The 19,647-nt window shown below is 38.2% G+C and overlaps 6 protein-coding genes across 10 annotated transcripts; 2 read left to right on the top strand and 4 right to left on the bottom strand.

Moving 5' to 3' along the window:
- LOC104761116 (putative lipase ROG1) lies at window positions 431-5,715 on the bottom strand. Of its 3 annotated transcripts, none has more exons than XM_019240170.1 (11): window positions 5,168-5,715; window positions 5,021-5,088; window positions 4,705-4,775; window positions 4,421-4,609; window positions 3,125-3,181; window positions 2,659-2,822; window positions 2,516-2,571; window positions 2,379-2,431; window positions 2,176-2,287; window positions 1,835-1,932; window positions 431-614 (listed from the first exon to the last, which is right to left on the bottom strand). In XM_019240170.1, the coding sequence occupies exons 1-11, from the start codon at window positions 5,308-5,310 to the stop codon at window positions 543-545; spliced, it is 1,083 nt and encodes a 360-aa protein (XP_019095715.1). In that variant the 5' UTR covers window positions 5,311-5,715; the 3' UTR covers window positions 431-542. The 3 variants fall into 3 exon arrangements, with proteins under 3 accessions (XP_019095715.1, XP_010482450.1, XP_010482452.1); XM_010484148.2 differs by lacking the exons at window positions 1,835-1,932; window positions 2,176-2,287; window positions 2,379-2,431; ... (1 more) ...; window positions 2,659-2,822; window positions 3,125-3,181 and adding exons at window positions 817-914; window positions 1,158-1,269; window positions 1,361-1,413; ... (1 more) ...; window positions 1,641-1,707; window positions 3,965-4,061 and having other exon boundaries at window positions 4,364-4,609; window positions 5,168-5,713; XM_010484150.1 differs by lacking the exons at window positions 2,176-2,287; window positions 2,379-2,431; window positions 2,516-2,571; window positions 2,659-2,822; window positions 3,125-3,181 and adding exons at window positions 3,415-3,526; window positions 3,618-3,670; window positions 3,755-3,810; window positions 3,898-4,061 and having other exon boundaries at window positions 4,364-4,609.
- On the top strand, window positions 7,277-8,719 carry LOC104761115 (U6 snRNA phosphodiesterase). The gene is made up of 6 exons (XM_010484147.2): window positions 7,277-7,497; window positions 7,567-7,659; window positions 7,742-7,988; window positions 8,070-8,166; window positions 8,250-8,315; window positions 8,422-8,719. The coding sequence occupies exons 1-6, from the start codon at window positions 7,326-7,328 to the stop codon at window positions 8,602-8,604; spliced, it is 858 nt and encodes a 285-aa protein (XP_010482449.1). The 5' UTR covers window positions 7,277-7,325; the 3' UTR covers window positions 8,605-8,719.
- On the bottom strand, window positions 8,655-10,330 carry LOC104761114 (ankyrin repeat-containing protein At2g01680-like). The gene is made up of 2 exons (XM_010484146.2): window positions 9,731-10,330; window positions 8,655-9,643 (listed from the first exon to the last, which is right to left on the bottom strand). Exons 1-2 carry the CDS (start codon window positions 10,238-10,240, stop codon window positions 8,849-8,851), a joined length of 1,305 nt encoding a protein of 434 aa, XP_010482448.1. The 5' UTR covers window positions 10,241-10,330; the 3' UTR covers window positions 8,655-8,848.
- LOC104761112 lies at window positions 10,744-13,959 on the bottom strand. Its single transcript, XM_010484145.2, has 8 exons — window positions 13,531-13,959; window positions 12,935-13,074; window positions 12,690-12,789; window positions 12,499-12,597; window positions 11,999-12,346; window positions 11,800-11,892; window positions 11,477-11,683; window positions 10,744-11,387 (listed from the first exon to the last, which is right to left on the bottom strand). Exons 1-8 carry the CDS (start codon window positions 13,870-13,872, stop codon window positions 11,121-11,123), a joined length of 1,596 nt encoding a protein of 531 aa, XP_010482447.1. The 5' UTR covers window positions 13,873-13,959; the 3' UTR covers window positions 10,744-11,120.
- Window positions 14,227-16,842, top strand: LOC104761110 (RNA pseudouridine synthase 7). 2 transcript variants are annotated; one of them, XM_010484141.2, is made up of 12 exons: window positions 14,227-14,415; window positions 14,493-14,536; window positions 14,622-14,699; window positions 14,784-14,884; window positions 14,981-15,068; window positions 15,224-15,302; window positions 15,399-15,481; window positions 15,592-15,657; window positions 15,881-15,937; window positions 16,032-16,160; window positions 16,333-16,541; window positions 16,619-16,842. In XM_010484141.2, exons 1-12 carry the CDS (start codon window positions 14,262-14,264, stop codon window positions 16,716-16,718), a joined length of 1,188 nt encoding a protein of 395 aa, XP_010482443.1. In that variant the 5' UTR covers window positions 14,227-14,261; the 3' UTR covers window positions 16,719-16,842. The 2 variants fall into 2 exon arrangements, with proteins under 2 accessions (XP_010482443.1, XP_010482444.1); XM_010484142.2 differs by having other exon boundaries at window positions 16,403-16,541; window positions 16,619-16,711.
- LOC104761111 (probable RNA methyltransferase At5g51130) lies at window positions 16,832-19,502 on the bottom strand. 2 transcript variants are annotated; one of them, XM_010484144.2, is made up of 8 exons: window positions 19,000-19,502; window positions 18,773-18,887; window positions 18,505-18,552; window positions 18,054-18,312; window positions 17,692-17,779; window positions 17,548-17,613; window positions 17,394-17,462; window positions 16,832-17,139 (listed from the first exon to the last, which is right to left on the bottom strand). In XM_010484144.2, the coding sequence occupies exons 1-8, from the start codon at window positions 19,291-19,293 to the stop codon at window positions 17,050-17,052; spliced, it is 1,029 nt and encodes a 342-aa protein (XP_010482446.1). In that variant the 5' UTR covers window positions 19,294-19,502; the 3' UTR covers window positions 16,832-17,049. The 2 variants fall into 2 exon arrangements, with proteins under 2 accessions (XP_010482446.1, XP_010482445.1); XM_010484143.2 differs by having other exon boundaries at window positions 17,548-17,779.

Here is a 19,647-nt window from a genome sequence, read left to right as displayed (position 1 = left end):
CCAACATATAAATTGTTTGTAATAAACACTAATCTTTCTAGCAGCTAATGAGATCTAAGGCATAGAAATTAGAAATAGAAAAAAGGGAAGTGAGCAATAATATCTACAACAAAACTAATAAACGCCTAAACGGTCAGTATATCATCAAGTGCAAGCTAACCTTCTATGTCGTCTGAGTGATTTTCGCCTTCTGGTATGTCCTCAACATCACATGCCTTACAGAGCTCTTCGTAAACAATATGAGGATACTTATCATTCAGAGAATCTTCCCACTGGGTAAACAAGAAATTATTCATTTGTTAGAGAGACCCATCATATCAAAATTCTGAAACCAATGAAGTAATCCAGTAAGAGTCAAATTACCTTAGGCAATTCACTGTCACGTCTAATAGATGCAGTCTTCCAGCCAACGACGCCTATTCANTATAGTGTAAACAACTACGTGACATATCTCGTCCGACTGGAAAACTGTTGCTTTACTATGAAACTTGAGTCCTTAGGTATCTTGTCCTAGACTCTTGGGTGATGAAAGTTTTACTGATTTAGGCATGGAAATGATCGATGATATGCTCTATGACATCTGCTCCTTCTATATGCATATCTTCATTTTTAACCTGTAAATGGCATAACACAGGCTATTAGACTAGAAAGTATGTGAAATTCATCCTATCAGAATGAATTAACACTACGATATTGTTCATGCTTAATAACAACAGAAAGATAACTGTCACGAAAAGATGCAATTAAAACCCTTAGCAAGGAGGATAAACAAATGTTATATCTTAGGACACGTGAGGGATGACAGGAGAGAGTGACCTGTATAACATTATGGGCAGCGAACCTCTGCCTGCAACTGTGAAAGCTAACATCAACTTTTTCCCATGATACAGAGGACAGACCTTTGATAATTTCTTCTGCAAAATCGACAAGGAATTATGTCTTAAATACACCATGCTGTTTATTAAAATAAGAAAGCAGAAGCACTACAACTGGTAGACCAACATATAAATTGTTTGTAATAAACACTAATCTTTCTAGCAGCTAATGAGATCTAAGGCATAGAAATTAGAAATAGAAAAAAGGGAAGTGAGCAATAATATCTACAACAAAACTAATAAACGCCTAAACGGTCAGTATATCATCAAGTGCAAGCTAACCTTCTATGTCGTCTGAGTGATTTTCGCCTTCTGGTATGTCCTCAACATCACATGCCTTACAGAGCTCTTCGTAAACAATATGAGGATACTTATCATTCAGAGAATCTTCCCACTGGGTAAACAAGAAATTATTCATTTGTTAGAGAGACCCATCATATCAAAATTCTGAAACCAATGAAGTAATCCAGTAAGAGTCAAATTACCTTAGGCAATTCACTGTCACGTCTAATAGATGCAGTCTTCCAGCCAACGACGCCTATTCAGATCTAGTGAAGGAAACGAAATGTAATTTTCATATGCTACAAAGCGTATTACTACAAACAACACACATAAAGGATACGATCATAGCCCACATTTGAATAAAGCACCCGCCTTTTGAAGGCACGTAGCGCTGATCTGCAATAGCAAAACGTTTTCTAGTGAGAACACCTTCGAGACATGGTTAGGTGAACTAGTGAAAAATGGGGGCATAGGCTGGCATACATGAATTGACAATCACCGGTATCTTCCACCATGCGTCGAAGCAAGGGTGGTTTCCCCTCATCTTCATCTTTCAAGAATAGGTGCCGGCCAGTTCTTTTAAATANGTCACGAAAAGATGCAATTAAAACCCTTAGCAAGGAGGATAAACAAATGTTATATCTTAGGACACGTGAGGGATGACAGGAGAGAGTGACCTGTATAACATTATGGGCAGCGAACCTCTGCCTGCAACTGTGAAAGCTAACATCAACTTTTTCCCATGATACAGAGGACAGACCTTTGATAATTTCTTCTGCAAAATCGACAAGGAATTATGTCTTAAATACACCATGCTGTTTATTAAAATAAGAAAGCAGAAGCACTACAACTGGTAGACCAACATATAAATTGTTTGTAATAAACACTAATCTTTCTAGCAGCTAATGAGATCTAAGGCATAGAAATTAGAAATAGAAAAAAGGGAAGTGAGCAATAATATCTACAACAAAACTAATAAACGCCTAAACGGTCAGTATATCATCAAGTGCAAGCTAACCTTCTATGTCGTCTGAGTGATTTTCGCCTTCTGGTATGTCCTCAACATCACATGCCTTACAGAGCTCTTCGTAAACAATATGAGGATACTTATCATTCAGAGAATCTTCCCACTGGGTAAACAAGAAATTATTCATTTGTTAGAGAGACCCATCATATCAAAATTCTGAAACCAATGAAGTAATCCAGTAAGAGTCAAATTACCTTAGGCAATTCACTGTCACGTCTAATAGATGCAGTCTTCCAGCCAACGACGCCTATTCAGATCTAGTGAAGGAAACGAAATGTAATTTTCATATGCTACAAAGCGTATTACTACAAACAACACACATAAAGGATACGATCATAGCCCACATTTGAATAAAGCACCCGCCTTTTGAAGGCACGTAGCGCTGATCTGCAATAGCAAAACGTTTTCTAGTGAGAACACCTTCGAGACATGGTTAGGTGAACTAGTGAAAAATGGGGGCATAGGCTGGCATACATGAATTGACAATCACCGGTATCTTCCACCATGCGTCGAAGCAAGGGTGGTTTCCCCTCATCTTCATCTTTCAAGAATAGGTGCCGGCCAGTTCTTTTAAATATCCAGTGGATAATGAGGCCTGCAACTTTCTCAATAGAAGAAAAACCAAATAGAAACGGAACCTGGAAGAAGAGAACAAACAACTCCTATGAGAATAACATCCAGACATAAGTGGAATAGTAATTCAATAATACAAATATATTTCCATGGTTCAAGAAAGCAAGTGTCATTTATATCTTATATGCATTACGTTGGGGAAAGTTGGGTAAAGAAAGTGCCAGAATCATGTGATTCACCAGAATCATGTTATGCAATGAACTTTGTAAAAGAAAAATTCGTTTCAAATTCAAACAATTTATAAAGACTATTTAGCAAAACAAATCACTAGAATAAACACACTATGCATGCACATAAGAAGAGTTACCTGTTTATTACCCACTGAACCCAAATGTGGAGTAGCTACAGTAATAAAGTTTATAGCCTCTAGTNATTATGTCTTAAATACACCATGCTGTTTATTAAAATAAGAAAGCAGAAGCACTACAACTGGTAGACCAACATATAAATTGTTTGTAATAAACACTAATCTTTCTAGCAGCTAATGAGATCTAAGGCATAGAAATTAGAAATAGAAAAAAGGGAAGTGAGCAATAATATCTACAACAAAACTAATAAACGCCTAAACGGTCAGTATATCATCAAGTGCAAGCTAACCTTCTATGTCGTCTGAGTGATTTTCGCCTTCTGGTATGTCCTCAACATCACATGCCTTACAGAGCTCTTCGTAAACAATATGAGGATACTTATCATTCAGAGAATCTTCCCACTGGGTAAACAAGAAATTATTCATTTGTTAGAGAGACCCATCATATCAAAATTCTGAAACCAATGAAGTAATCCAGTAAGAGTCAAATTACCTTAGGCAATTCACTGTCACGTCTAATAGATGCAGTCTTCCAGCCAACGACGCCTATTCAGATCTAGTGAAGGAAACGAAATGTAATTTTCATATGCTACAAAGCGTATTACTACAAACAACACACATAAAGGATACGATCATAGCCCACATTTGAATAAAGCACCCGCCTTTTGAAGGCACGTAGCGCTGATCTGCAATAGCAAAACGTTTTCTAGTGAGAACACCTTCGAGACATGGTTAGGTGAACTAGTGAAAAATGGGGGCATAGGCTGGCATACATGAATTGACAATCACCGGTATCTTCCACCATGCGTCGAAGCAAGGGTGGTTTCCCCTCATCTTCATCTTTCAAGAATAGGTGCCGGCCAGTTCTTTTAAATATCCAGTGGATAATGAGGCCTGCAACTTTCTCAATAGAAGAAAAACCAAATAGAAACGGAACCTGGAAGAAGAGAACAAACAACTCCTATGAGAATAACATCCAGACATAAGTGGAATAGTAATTCAATAATACAAATATATTTCCATGGTTCAAGAAAGCAAGTGTCATTTATATCTTATATGCATTACGTTGGGGAAAGTTGGGTAAAGAAAGTGCCAGAATCATGTGATTCACCAGAATCATGTTATGCAATGAACTTTGTAAAAGAAAAATTCGTTTCAAATTCAAACAATTTATAAAGACTATTTAGCAAAACAAATCACTAGAATAAACACACTATGCATGCACATAAGAAGAGTTACCTGTTTATTACCCACTGAACCCAAATGTGGAGTAGCTACAGTAATAAAGTTTATAGCCTCTAGTCCACATATAGTGCCTTTGGGAGGCTCTTCACTACTCTCTGCTAACGGTTCTTTCAAATCTTCTTCCTGATTAGCTGGCTTGTACAATTTCCCAATTGCATACCTTGCAGCAAGCCCTCCCAAAGAATGTGCAACAAAGGAGATTTTACGGATATTTTGTCTTTTCTGAATAATTTCGAGGACCTGTGACAAAAAACATATTCGTTACATAAAACAGAGTCCGACTTCCCTAATGGTTTAAATGAAGGAGTAAAGAAAGTTTGTGATGGCTTACGTACCTCAGATGCAAGACGTTCACCCATTACATCCACACCATCTAGCGTAAGCGCAGACGCATTCTTTTCGCTACCTGCTTTTAAAAACAGTAAGATCATAAGAATCTTGGGGGGCAATATGAGGTAATTGCCAGCTACACAGACCAAAATAGTAGCAAGAGATAAAACAACACAACAACCCAATTCAATAGATGAAAGATTAGGCAAAAAGGGACCACTAACTAAAGTGTAATTCAGAAAAGGGAAACTAATCCCAATTAGCAATATTCTAAAAATTGTCACAAAGAAAGAACAAAAAGTGTAAGAAGACTTGTCTTACAGTGAACAAATACTTTGTCAGGAAGCTTTTTAACGAATTGCTCAGCTCCAAACTTCCAATCATCCGTACTGCAGAACCAAAATTAGGAAACAACAATTACAATTCTACTCCCAAATTGATTCAAGAGCGGAGAGAGGTTTTAAATACCTTCCCAAGATGCCATGGACCATAACGACGAGGTGATCAGCGGAAGAAGAATCAGAATTCTGACAACTCCAAACATCAAGGCTCCCATCGACAGACTCCGCGGAGCAAACACCGTTCTCCTCCTCTTGCTTATTATTCTCCATGGGATCAATCAAAGGTTCAAAGAACAAACGCCCAAGTTATCAAATTTGAAATTCGAATTCGATCGGATCGGATCTAGTTCACAGCATAAACAGAGCTTTCAAAACAACCAATTTCAGAGGATCCAGGTACGATACAATGAGCCAATGAGAAGAATTGGGCTTAAAATTAAAAAAAAAAGGTGGGAATATAAATGAGGGATAGGGTAAGAGTAGAGAAAGTGTGTGTAGAGTGGGGATGAAGAGAGAGAGCAAAGAGACAGACTTGCCTGAGAAGGAAACAGAAGCAAAAGACAAAGATAAAAAAGTGTATTCGTGGAAGTAAGGAATTCTCAAGTCGGCTTCCACAGGGACATTACCGACCTCCTTGGGGGAACTGATTCTCTCTACGCCATTGCTTTTATTTTTCTTCTTTAATTTTTTTTATTTTTTGATTAGGAGAAAAATAATATTTTTTTGACTATTTTTTTTTTTTTCTGAACTACAAAAAATAATATCTTTGACTTCACTGGTTTCACTTTCTTCCTTTACTCGATATGAAGTGAATCTGTTATAACCGAACTGCTGAATCTTTTTTTATTGGATAAACTGATTTGTGTTTATAAGAAGGTTACAATAGATTTGGATTAAAGGTGTATGCATCAAGAATAAAGAGTTACTCCGTCTGACCATTTTTTCCTTGCCTTCCATAGAAGGCCCTCATAAACCTTATTGAATCCTGTTTTTAAAATCAGTACAGTATTTGACTTATTATAAGTTTGTTGTTATTATCCTCCAGTTTAACCAGTCTATTAGGTTTAAGTCAGTTGTACACATGTTTTCAATATTTGGTAATGTGATTCGAGTATCACTATTCACCAAATCGTTAAGTATCAATTGCCTATTAAAAACGGATAATTAAGTTTCATTCTAAGATTGGAAGGGGTGATTCCAAAATAACTTTTTCTAATCCAATTTGTTTATATCCAATTGTCAATAACAAATACGTGGTCATTAAAACAAGGGATTAATAATTCATTTTCAAAATTCACAGGAAACGATCGCTTAAGATAAACAGGGGGGATCCAAAATAAACACAACTATCTAAACTTTTGGCCAAGTATTAGAACAGATTCAGAAGCTAAACGGTTGACATTCACTTTGAGATGCACAAAGCAACTCTCAGATCAAGTGTTGGATTAGATTAATTTTGCTTCATCATTATCACACCAGTCTTAGTTACCGTCTTACTATAACTAATATAATTTGAATAAAACCAAGAAAACAGAGCGGATGATAAAAGAGATAACTCAGTAGTGGCTAGTGATTTTAGGTTCGATTCTGCCAGCAATTCTCTTCAGCTATATCAGAAGAGGGAGCTGTATATCCTCATCGCTATCTCCTTCATAACCCCAATCAAGATCCAAAAACAAACCATAAACAATTTTCCTCGATAAAATCAATTCATTTGTATAGCCAATTTCCCTAGAAAATTTCAGATTCGAAAACGAAAACAAGAAAAAAAAAAGAGAGAGAGAAGAAGGCTCAGTTCAGCGGGAGTATCGACACAGAAACGAATCAACCAATTATGGATGAAACGACTCATTCCGGTCTGTTGAGCTTGAATTTTCCGAGTCGTCACTGCCAAACAACTCTCTCTATACACAGATTAAAAACATACTAAGTATCATGAAACCTAAAATTCCTAAAGAACCTAGAGAAGACGACGATTAAAACAGAAGAAGCTTCACAGAAAAGAGAGAAGAATCCTAGATTGTAAAAACTGACGATGAGTTTGACCTCGGCGATTGCTTTCAATTTATAGGGGACATCATAATTAGGGTTTTGCTAGGTCTTCGGTGTAAGTTTTTTTGGTAAAAGCCCATTTTCGGCCCGTTAGAGTTTTCTAGAATTGTGCTGCTTCGGTTCGGTTTGGTTTAATTATGTTTATTTCTGGTTCAGGCTTGAAATTGAAATCTGGTTTTAAATATTTTCTCCTCCTTAGTTTTTTTTTTCTTCTTCTTTAATTTCCGGGCAAAATGGACGCACTGAGAGCTTCTTACGGCGACGCTTCATCGGACTCCGATACAGATGATTATCCTCCTGCTTGTTCCGTTTCTGCTAATCCCGGCGAGAAATCAACCGCTGAGAAGGATTCGATTCCCCTTCCTCCTCCGCCTCTTTCTCTTCTCGAATCCACTGTATCCACAGGTGATCCTCACGAACTTGTTACTCTCTCAAATCTGATTCATACTGATTTTTTTTCTCTGAAATCTGAAGGTTCGGTGGATTTCTCCACAACAGAGCCTGTGGTTCGAGTTAGAAACTTCCCTCACGTCGATGGCAACTACGCGTTACACGTTTACATCCCTGGTACTAAATCTCTTTTTTCCAAAAACCTAAGCTTCTGAATCATTCAAATGTTCTTGCTAACTAGGATCAGTATGTGTTCTAGTTACTATACCTCCATACCCGAAGAAGGAGATTGTCAGTTTCTTAAAGAAGGTTGCATCAGTTGTTCCTAATCTTCATATGGTTGAAGCTGATGAGCCACTCAGCATTCTATGCAAGGATGATCAGAAGTTTAAGCGTGCATTGGGGAGACAGTTCCATATAAGCTTAGGAAGGAGCGTTCCTATACGTGTTCATCAGATTAACTCAGTGGTTTCTATGCTTCGACAAAAGCTTCAGTTTCATAAGAGGTGTATAGCTACATTTTCTTTTTTATATACTAACTATATGAACCAATTTAACGATGAGACTTGTGAAATTGTTTTCGACAGGTACTTGATCGATTTCAATAAGTGGGAAGTCTTTGTGAATGATGACTGTACTCGCTCTTTCCTTTCTTTCGAAATCACCACTTCAGGACTGTCCGAGGTAATGCTGTACAAAAGAGGTTTATTGCATTCTCGGTACTTCGTATATTAGGTATTGCACTGATGTTTATATCTTTGATTCAGATAATCAAGCAGATCGATGCTGTTAATGAAGTTTACAAGTTTCACAATCTGCCAGAGTTCTACAAGGTCTCCACTTGATATATTCTATATAAAAAGCTTGTTTGTATGTAACAGATGTCTCTGTCACCAACACTTTACCCATCTGTGTTTGCCTTCAATTTTTTTCCTATAGGATCCGCGGCCGCATATATCCTTGGTCTGGGCATTGGGTGACATTAGAAATTCACTAAAGGGAGCTGTTGATGGGGAACTGAGGAAGCTTAGAGCTGGTGGTTGTGTGCAGAATCGTGTCTTCGTCTCTACGTTTTCTGGGATCGAGTGTAAGATAGGAAAAAGAAAACACAGAATATGTTAACTCCCAGATGAATAAGAATATCCCAATTTCTGTGTTTGAAGACCTATGAGTTGGTATTGTAACGACATAGAAGCATAGGCATGAATTAATATGTTTTCTAGGGTATTCCACATTATATGTCTTCAGGTCTCTAATAAAAAAAAGGGTCTTAACAAATCATGGTAACAATAGTGATTTGTGGACAGTGATTGGGTAAAGGTAGATATTGAACTGGCTATTATATTACAAAACGTTTCCAAGAAAGTCAAATCATGGAACAAATTTTCGGTAACCTGGAGTCCAAAAATTGTCCGAGCATGCTAATAGGCTTCTCGAGAAACCTCATCAAACTCGGGGTGGCAGCAGCGAGGATGGACGTGATGAGAATGCAGTAAAGCTTGACCTGATCAGGTGCAATGCTGGTCATGGCTGTGTTGTGCGAGAAGTACATAGCCATCATACAAATCTGAAGCTGGAACCGCAATGGGAACCCGAGTGTGAGAATGTTGAGGATAGAGAGTGAAACCGAAAAGCCAATTGTGTTAAAGAACACAAACATAGTGAAAGCAACTCCATTGAAGGTCCCCATGATAGATTGCCCTGCTATATGAGCTTGTTGATTTGTACCATTCACGCTCGTTGTGTTCTGGTATACAGCAGGTATTGAGCTATCTTGCCAGGTTCCACCTGGTGGAGTCAAGCTGGCCTGAAATGTAGCTGTAGCGACTAGTGAAGCCACCACCAGCAATGCGCTACGCGCTTCTGATGGTGAGTCTCTGTGCTTTTTGAAAGTAAAGTACTTGACAAGATTTTTGTGGCTTTGGGAACTCTCTTGGCATGTGGAAGTAGAAGTAGAAGTGGTTCTCTCGACATTAGTGGTACCAACGTCTCGCCATCTTTGAGCTCCAGCTTCGATGAGTTTCTCATAGATTTCTCTGTCGCCAGCTTCGCTCGGAAACATAACCAGCAAATCCAGTGCAGAGAGACCCATCTTGTTCATAGCATTCACCTCAAATGACCTTGACTCTTCTGGTATTGCCTCAACCAACACTTCAATCACCTATAAGATTAAAAAACAAAAAGAAAGAAATCAGATTTTGGTTCTACTCTTAAGACAATTATTCAACCGCAACATAATTTATTTTACCTGGCGATTTTTTCTCCATGTTGCAAGATGAAGAGCAGTGTTACCTTGTTCATCTTTCTTGTACAATACGTCAATTCGATTCTGCTCTGTGATCAAATCAACAATAGCCGTTACTGCTCCAGTCTCTTGGTGTAGAACAGCAAGGTGCAAAGCAGTTTGACCTTGAACAGTCTCATCTTCTACGCAATCAACACAGCTCAACACTATCTCTCTGATCACATCTATTTTCCCTCTCATCGTTGCTAGATGAAGTGGACTCTTTCCATCTTTACCTTTTAACCGGCAAAACTTCTTATCAATTCCCAAAATTGCCTTCACGGTCTCTACTTGACCGGCTGCTGCAGCCGCATGCAGAGGGCTAAAACCGTCTTTGTCCAAGTCAAAGACAAAGCCTGACCGCTGCCTGAGAATCTTCCCGCCGATGGCATACTCTTCACGCCTATGATTAAAGGAGTTATGGAGAGAATCCGGCACGATCTCCTTCGGTAAATGGGTCTCAAAAGTATCCATTTTGGTGATGATGCAGAAAGGAGAGAAGAGCTAGATTTTGAATATACAATGAAGGTGTGTGTACCCATCACGACAATCGCTTGAAATTATACTATTACAAAACTCCCTTTGACATTTGACTTCGTAGCATATGTTTGAATTCCTTAAATGGAACATCTGCTTACATTACAAGTGTCCGTTCCTTTTGTATTATAGTACAGATATCTAATGAATTGTATATGTTCTAAACCAGATATTCTGAATCGCTGACCACACCAAACGTACGACCAATAGACATAAATTAACTTTTGGATATGAGAGTCAAAAGACCAAGTCCGATCTTAGCCGAATTGACTTATCTCCCATCTGTTTCACATGATGAAACTTGCGAAACGTTTTTTTTGTTCAAGTAAGTTTGTTAGAACAAGGATATAACTTATCGAGATTAGAAAAAAGAATAAGAAGAGACGAAAAAGGAATAAATCAAGTGAAAACTTGTGTAGTTGTATTTGAATACTGTTTAGTAACAAGCAAGGGCAATGAATGGTATAGCGAAAAAAGGAGTATATTACTCTGGCTCGCTTGCCATCAATCTTCTCCATTCTGCAACTTCTCATTGAAATAAAGAAGAGACAGTCGTTGTTATTACGTGAAAGATAATAATAGACACTCTCCTAAAATCCTATAAATCACTACAATCTCTTAAGTTTTCTCTGTGGAGACTAACCCTTCTCTTCTGGAAAGTTCACATTTAACTTCCTGAAAGACAATCAAAATCATGATCTGTAAAGGTTTAACTTCCTCAAACACAACAATCAAAATCATGATCTGTAAAGGGGCCGTCTTTGGTTTGTTCAATATCATCGTGAGATGCTAATACAGTATCAGATAGCTTCTGCTTCTAAAGACCAGGAATCGCCTCCAAGTTATACTTTTCTTCAGCTTTGGGAGTTTCGCCTTCTCGGCTCTCCTGCGTTTTCGGTTTTTTTAATGCATCTAGAGTCTGGAGATACGTATACGACGAACTCTGAGGGTATTTGCTGCTAGGATTGCTTATTTGACTAGCAAGAAACCGACGGATGAGTCCCCTCAGAAATGGAGCCATTGTATCCGGTTCATATTCTAGGTAGTACATGATTCCTCCCATACATCCACAGAATAAAGCCACCTGATTTCAATGGTTTGAAATAAAACATCAGTTCCATTGTCAAAAGGGGAAGAAAGTTGGAAATAACAAGAGTGGTGTGTATTGTGTACCTCAGCGTTTTTAATATCTGGAAGAAGGTGGCGGTTAATAAGTATCTCCCACAGAGAATCTCCTGCTCGTGGAAGAACGTATAGGGCAAGCTCAGAGCGTCTAGGTTTTTTCTCCAGCATAACCGAAAGGGCGGCTACACCACCCGCAAACCAATAAACGAGCTTGTGGTCCTTGGTTGCAACTTTTCTATGTGCACATATGAAAGCCTGGATCAATTGGTAGCAATTGGTTAACAAATTTTTAGGCACATATATATTTGGAATGATTTCAGAAAACTAGCTGCGCAAAAGGATGGGACACAATCAAACGTCAAAACCACTACCTGAAAAATCCCAACAAAAGCAGACAAGAAGGAAGTCGATCTAACTGAATCCCTAATTGCAAGCCAAGATGTCCGGTACGGGGAAGCCACAAACTGAAAGTGTAGGATGAAATCAGAAAATACAGATAATGTCTGACTAAAGGATAAACCATAAGATCGAAATGACTGAAACGACAGAGTTTTAAGGAAAAAGCCTTACTTTTTGCAGGTGTAGAACGACATATGGGACAAATGTCAGGGAGAAGTATAATGGAAATGTTTTCTTGAATGTAGCTGACATTGCATTAGCATTTTGGCCCAGACACGAGTTAGTGTTTGGATGAATAGCTGAACAAGGAATGATGGAAGCAAACTTTTCCACCTTCACGTCACTAGCTGGGTTTTTACTAGAAATATAGTCTGATAAGGAGGCTACATCGATTGGACCACCTCTGCAGCACTCTCTTACAGCCTGATAGACAGGCCTTGCAACTGGACCAGTCTTCTGAATAAATTCTCTATATGATTTTGGCAGGGTTTCAGGACGCATTATAAAGGCATACATAACCTGCACCGACCTCATTGCAACAAAATTAGTTTGCTGATCATAATCACTACTAAATCAGATTAGAGAGAATATGTATAGTACACAAAATCAACATCTATACCATTTCCATTACTAGTATTCAGACAGGCTGAAAAAAAAAGAATCTCAATTACCTGAGAACATGCAAGAGAAAAAAGTAATGAATCTCCATGTCTCCAATGGCTTCCCCAAAGATGGAACTTGTTCTTTGACTTTGCGGAATTGTAAGCCGCCTATTAATAAGAAGAAAGATCAGACTCTCAAAAATACATCTGTGTGGTGATATAACTCGTACGACAGACAATACTATGACCGTTAGATTTACCTGGCCTAATCTAGCCAAGAGGTATAGAGCAAGCGTGCGCCGCTGGTTGGAATCGTCTAAAGCCAGAATAGACAAACCCGCAATTGAACCTGCTAAGACTCTGCTCCACCCTTAATCAAAGTCATAATAAGGTATATACTTTTCAAGCACTATGCACAAGCAAACAAGAGGAGCATATAAAAAAAACAGATACAACAATACAAACATGAAGACAATAGCGAACATAAAACAAAGAACAGACTTACGAATTGAGTGGCGTCTCTTTCTTTCTCCACTTCCTCAAACAGCATCTAAGGGCATGATATGAGCCCGTAAAGCCACCAAATAGTAGACCAATACGACATGCCTCTTCCCTCACTATCAAATCTTTCTCTGAGACAAGTTGCTGCAACCAACGTTCATGTATTAGTGAATCACATTTACCAACACTCAGAGTAGTTATTGAAGGGAGACCTATGCAAACAACTTCTTTCGACACATCCTAAACAAAAGTCAAACACCTCACAGGTGCATTTACACGTTTGTAGCCCAACTGGAAAATTCAATCTAGTCTCTGGAAAATAAGAACACAACATGGCAATGCTTGACAACAAGAAGCGATGATAGAGCATGCATCAAGATTTGAACACCTTAGCCTCTTGATAACAGCATTTTAACAATTTTGGAACGGCCTCATATTTCTAAATCGAAGTCAATGACCACCATTGAGCCTAATTTTGAAAGAATCGTAACAAATTGAACGATGAAGCAGACTCGTAAGACTCTAAATCTCCACTATTGATCAAACAGAAACCATAGAAACTGCCACCAAAAACAATCCCAATTCTCTCAATTCCCTCACCTTCAGATCAAGAAGCGAAGAATAAGACTGTCCCCTAGCAAGCTTAAAAGCGCGAAGAAGGATTCCGATCCCAACTCTAACACCATAAGAGAGAAGAAAGCTCTGACATAAATTCCCGATGGCATTGGCTACGCAGGAAACGTCAGAGTGATCACAAAGCTCCGCATGAGAACCACGCGCGGCGGAGCGCTGTCTACGCTGAAGCTCCGCCATGGCATCGCGTAGCCTCTCCTCCGCCTCACGAAGCCGGCGCTCAGCCTCCGAGCTGTCTTGAGATAAAGGAGAAACCGGTGGAGGCGAATACGAAGGATCCAAAACCGGCTTGGAGAACGAGGAAGGCATCGTCGAGTAACGGAAATTGAAATCGGAAAGCTTCAAAGCTCCTTGTAATCAGAGAAATGTTGGGAGCAGTGAGGAAGAAGAAGCGATTGGGATATGATGCTACGACACGTCATCATTTATTGTTTTTGATTTTTTTTTCTATTTTTCTTTATTTGGGAAAAATCCAAAATATATATATTTTTTTCCTTCTTACCATAATAAAGCTCAAACCGAAACCCGAATTTTTAATTTCGGTTTTCAACTCAAACCGAATTGAACCGAACCAAATTGTCTAATTTTTGGTTTATTGTAAGCTTTTAATTAAAAACTTGGTTAAACCCAAAACTGTACCAAGTTAAGATTGACAACGACCAGTACCACCGCTAAAGATTAAAATCGGAAAAAAAAAAATGAAACGGAAACAGCAAGAAGACGACGGCGTAGAGAAAGCCGTCTCTACTACTACAGTCGTCGCCACTAGCTCAAACACCATGAGTATTGACCAACTAATTTTGCAGTCATCTTCTAAACTATCACAGAAACAGGACTACATCTTCCATGGAGGTTAAAAAAAAACGAATCCTCGTCCAATCTTCGATATCCTCTTCAATCAATCAATTTGCTTGATTTCGTTTTTGTAGGGAGACGCCATGTGAGACCGTACTACTTCGAGTTCATTTCTCATGTAAGTGCTTTTTCATCATTCGTCTTTAGTCCTAGGTCTTTTGTTCATACTAGAGTAGTCACAGGGGGATTCGAAATTGATGTAGGTGAACAAACGATGGACAGGGAAAACAATTGTGGATTTGTTCGCCGACGAATTTAAAGGACGGCCTCGTGATTATTATGTAAGTAACCTAGCTCTCATTCTCCTCTAATCTCAATTGAATTTGTTTGATGCTATAAGTGTGGTGATGATATTACATTTGCAGGTTGGTGCAGTCAAAAGTGGTAGAATCAAAGTTGATGGAGAGATTGTACCAGTTTCATACATTGTGAAATCATCACAAAAGATTACTCACTTTCTCCACAGGTTTTAATTCTTTAAACTAAATTATGCTTTTGCTAATTGAAATCTGTTTTTGCATTGAATGTGAATCCAAATTCTAAATGTGTGAAAGGTTTTCAGGCATGAACCACCGGTGATGATTGATGATGTTGTTATCCTTCATCAAGAACCTGATGTTGTTACTGTCTGCAAACCAGCTTCTGTTCCTGTGAGTGTTTCACTGGATGTTTTTCAGTTCATTTGTTCGCTGGAGAATTTGAATTATGTTTTATTCAGAATGATTGGTATTTTTCAATTCATGTGGCCTTTGTGGCGTATGATTGATGTTTTGGTAACAGTCCTGGTGTTTTTGTTATTGTCTAGGTGCATCCATGTGGTCAATACCGTAAGAACACGGTTGTTGGAATCCTTGATGCTGAGCATGATTTAGGCACCCTCTTTCGTATCCAGCCACAGATATTTTGAAAAGGATACATAGATTTTTAATTTACTCTTTTTAAGATAATACTATATGAGCTATCCTTGCATCATTTCACAGCTATTCACAGATTAGACCGTTTGGTTTCTGGATTGCTCATCATAGCAAGAACTGCTGCAAAAGCTGATTTTTTTAGGCAACAGGTACTCGTAGAAGTTAGTGTCATTTTTCTTGGCTATACTATGATTGCTAAGATGCTATTGGCTCTGGTAAATCAAAATGTCACACTCAGTACTTATCTTGATTGTTTCAGATTGAGGGTGGACTAGTGAAGAAACGTTATATTGCAAAGGTTATTGGCGTGTTCCCAGAAGATGAGGTTTGGAATCTTTCTCATGTTAATTGATGATATTGAACTGTTTATAAATTACCAACTTCATGTACTCACTATGGTATTATTCAACATTAAAATTGATTTGAGGCGAGTCATAATAACCGAATCTCAAATCACCAGCTTATCTTGAGGGAGTTATATAATATGGATAACACTTGGGACTTTTTGTTTCGGAATTATATTGATGAGCTGAGTGACTTTGTGTCAGATGGTAGTCGACGCCAACATAAATTATAATGGCAGTGAAGGAAGAAGCACAGCAGAGGTAAAGCCACATTATGCCTATAGATTTAAAGCATATAATCTTCCATTCAACTCTTATAAGTAATGATATCGGATTGTGGATATGTTTTATGCAGGACGCCATTTCAAGTGGTGATGATAAGAAGGTGAAGGGGAAGCCTGCATGTACCAAGTTCACTAGAATCGCTACAAATGGGACACATAGCCTCGTTTCGTGTGAACCAGTGACAGGACGAACCCATCAAGTAAGCAAAGCAAGCGATTATACATAGTAGATGCGTATTTTTTCGGCCATCATACATAGAATGTGGTCTAAATTTATAAAGCTTCGGTCTCTAGATCTTAGTACCCATGGGAAAATAGATAAGAGAGAGTTTGGCCTTTTGGGGTTTTTCATTTTGGTTTTGACCTTTGTAGATTCGAGTGCATCTTCAATATACAGGGCATCCCATAGCGAATGACCCACTTTATCTCAATCAACACATAGATAATCTTGAGACCTATATTGCAAAAAGAATCGATGCGGGTGAGAGAAAGATGGTCTCTCCAGATGACTACGTGTATTCCAGTGAAGATTTCAGCATCGATCCAATGTGCACAAACTGCCCAAAGTTGATCCCACAAGGGTAAAAAAATAAATGCTAAAAGCCACCAGTGTGTTATTGTTTTCATCCAAATGGTCTCATATTTCTAACTTACGCAGATATGAGGAGCATGACGAGGCTCTCTGGCTGCATTGCGTTCAATACTCTGGAACTGGATGGGAATACGAATGTCCTTATCCATCTTGGGCATCCCTTTAGCTACATTTATTTGACACTGTAATTCTTGTTACCAACCCTTGTGGCCAGTATTGTATACATGTTCGACAAACATGCTGATTAGTGCTTACATGGAAGAGTATCAAGTTGATTCATTGGATTCAAAGATTCTCTCATTTATCGATTCAAAGGTTTTTTTGTCATTATCACTAAAAACCGTGTACAAAAAAAGAGGACCAAAAAAACTGGATTAGAGAGCCTAAGCTGTAGCAAAAATAGTTTACATATTAGATATGAAACGGAATATAACCATGCCGTTCCATATTAATTTGATTTTCACAAAGGCTTTTCAAAAACTCAGCGACGCAACTGGTCATTTCTGGAACGCAAGAATCTGTCTATCGAACCCTTTGCTTGCACCGGACAAGCTTGATGTAAGATCTTCTACTGTTCTGAAACCAATCTGTGCGAAAACCAAAACAAAAGTAATGGAACATAAGGCTCCAACCCCAAAATATGCCAACAACATCAGGTTACAACAAAAAGAAGTCAACCTATATCGTTACAGAAGTTGGTCGTGCTACATAACAATTCTGATCTACACTTTAACCAACTCTTATTCTAACTTTGAACCACACTTATACTACGCTTGATTGAATTTACAGATCAAGTAGAAGTATGGGCGAACTAAGGAATAGAATGGACTGGACAGAGTACCTTATCAAGAAGAATTTCTTGGAAACGGTCTGGTCGCAAAACAATCTTTCGGTAATTCATTGCAGTTGTCTGCAAACACACAAGGAAAACAAAGACTCAAACTATATATCTAGCTAACTTGTGCAATTAGAAAGAAACTTCCTTTTATACACACCTCTGAGACACGACGATTGTTTTCATAAGATTTCCAAGGCTGAGGTTCCATTATAAAGATGCCACCCTGAAAAGCAAACCCAACTGTCAGTTGCAGATACGAAAAGTAAATTATGGGCACCTGATTTAAGTATGATATAGTAACCGGTTGAAGAAGACGCCAAATTTTTGAAAATAATGTGATCAAGCCATCATCACCCCAATTCAAATGAATCCATTTTGTCACACTTAAACTGCATAAAAAAATAAAAATATCATCAATAAAGCTGATATTTTAGATTCCAGCATTAGAAAACCAAGACAGACAGGCTTAGAAACATAAGATTATTTAACTAAAACCTCCTGCAAGTCTTTTCTCAACTAAAGTTGGAATTTCATAAGCACTTTGAGGTGTGAGCATTACCAACTGGTGACTGTTCTTTTATTTCTAATCCTCCCAAAATACAGAGGACCAAACACACAAGTGAGAAAAGGAGCAAAAAAACAGAAAGGCATGTAGTAATTTACCATAGAATTGTATCATAACGATTCTCATCAAGATTTCGGGTTAGAACAAAATTCTCCTTCTGAAACGACACAATCTGAGACAGGTCTTTAGTTTCTGGGCTGTCTTCCTTCGTCTCACCATTAGAGAGAGAAGTAGATTGCTCCATTGAACCATGTGCTCCATGTGCACTCTTTGAACTAGGTTCCTTTTCACTTGACTTAGCAGAATTCTGCATTCTGACAAACTTCCTAAGATGCCAGTGAGCATCCTCAATGCGACCTTCAATCAAAGAAACTTTTGTTCAATGCACAAGTTTCAAAAAGATGTGTATCAGAAAAATAATAACAACAATTCTGTGTTGTCACTTGAGCTAGACTTAATATGAGAATATACTTGATTAAAACAGACAAAACATTCAGTTTCTATAAAAACCAAAACTTGGAAGATAATATGACAGCCAATAGTTCTTACTTGAATCAATATCAACTCCAAGAATGCTCCGGCAACCAAACTTTTTAGCTGAAGAAGCGGAAAAACAAATATCAGTTCAGAATTATACATTGTGTATGCTAACAGAGAGATTTCAGATACAATGAAAAGCCCATTCACACTTTACTAAACCATTCTCATAAGGACATGTAACTAATCTTCACAAAAGGCCACACCTTGAAACATTATATGCATTTAATATTTGAACTAGGAATTGAAAGATGTGGAACAGTTTATGAGTAGAACATACCAATATGGATAGTCATAATGCCGCTGTTGCAGCCAATGTCAAGACAGTCCTTGCCTTCAAACCATACTTTCTTCAATACTTTAAGCCGAGGATCCTCATCCGTGTCATTGCTAATCTAATACATTACGTTTTTATATCAAAAGAAACCCAAAATCAGATACTAACCAATATTAACATCAAAAGATGAGAAACAAGACTACGAAAATAACAAGTGGGGAGAGACTAACTCGGTAGCCATAGTAGTTCCTGTAGTTTCCAAAAGGGTAAACTTCTTGGCTCTTCTTCTTCTTGCTTTGATTACAGTTTCCTTGTTTCTGATTCTGCTTCTGCTGCTGGGTTGGGACTTTCTCGTTCCCTTGTTGTCCTTGTTGCTGCTTCTTCTGCTGGGTTGGGACTTTCTTCTCTTCATTAGCTACAACTTTCTCAACACTCTTCTCATTCTCATGGCTTCTCTTTCTCTTCTTCTTATCCTTCTTCTGATCGTTGTCCCGACCCATTCTCTCACACGACGTTGGTTTCATATGTGCGACAGAACAATCACGCGGAGCTAGGGTTTCTATGTTACCGCGATCAACCTCGATGAGATAGAATCGAAACAAAACGATTAGTCTAAACAGAGAGACTCGAGGAAGCTAGCGCTGGAGAGGTTTTTTTGGTAGAGAGGTCGAGAGCTTTAAGCGGCGGAGAGCGATGAAGAAGAAGAACCGTCTTTGAAAGTCCCAAAAAGGGTTTAACGAGTCTCTTTATTAAGTATTTATCTTCTTTTTGAAATTATATATATTTTCAAGCCTATTTATGTAAATATACGAAGTTTCTATTCAAGCCTTTTTTTTTCCACATTTTTAGTACATAGTTTGACTTTATTGTGATTCTCG

Source organism: Camelina sativa, chromosome 18, assembly GCF_000633955.1.
Source record: "Camelina sativa cultivar DH55 chromosome 18, Cs, whole genome shotgun sequence".
Taxonomy (NCBI): Eukaryota; Viridiplantae; Streptophyta; class Magnoliopsida; order Brassicales; family Brassicaceae; genus Camelina; species Camelina sativa.
This window is presented reverse-complemented; position numbering and strand designations above follow the sequence as displayed.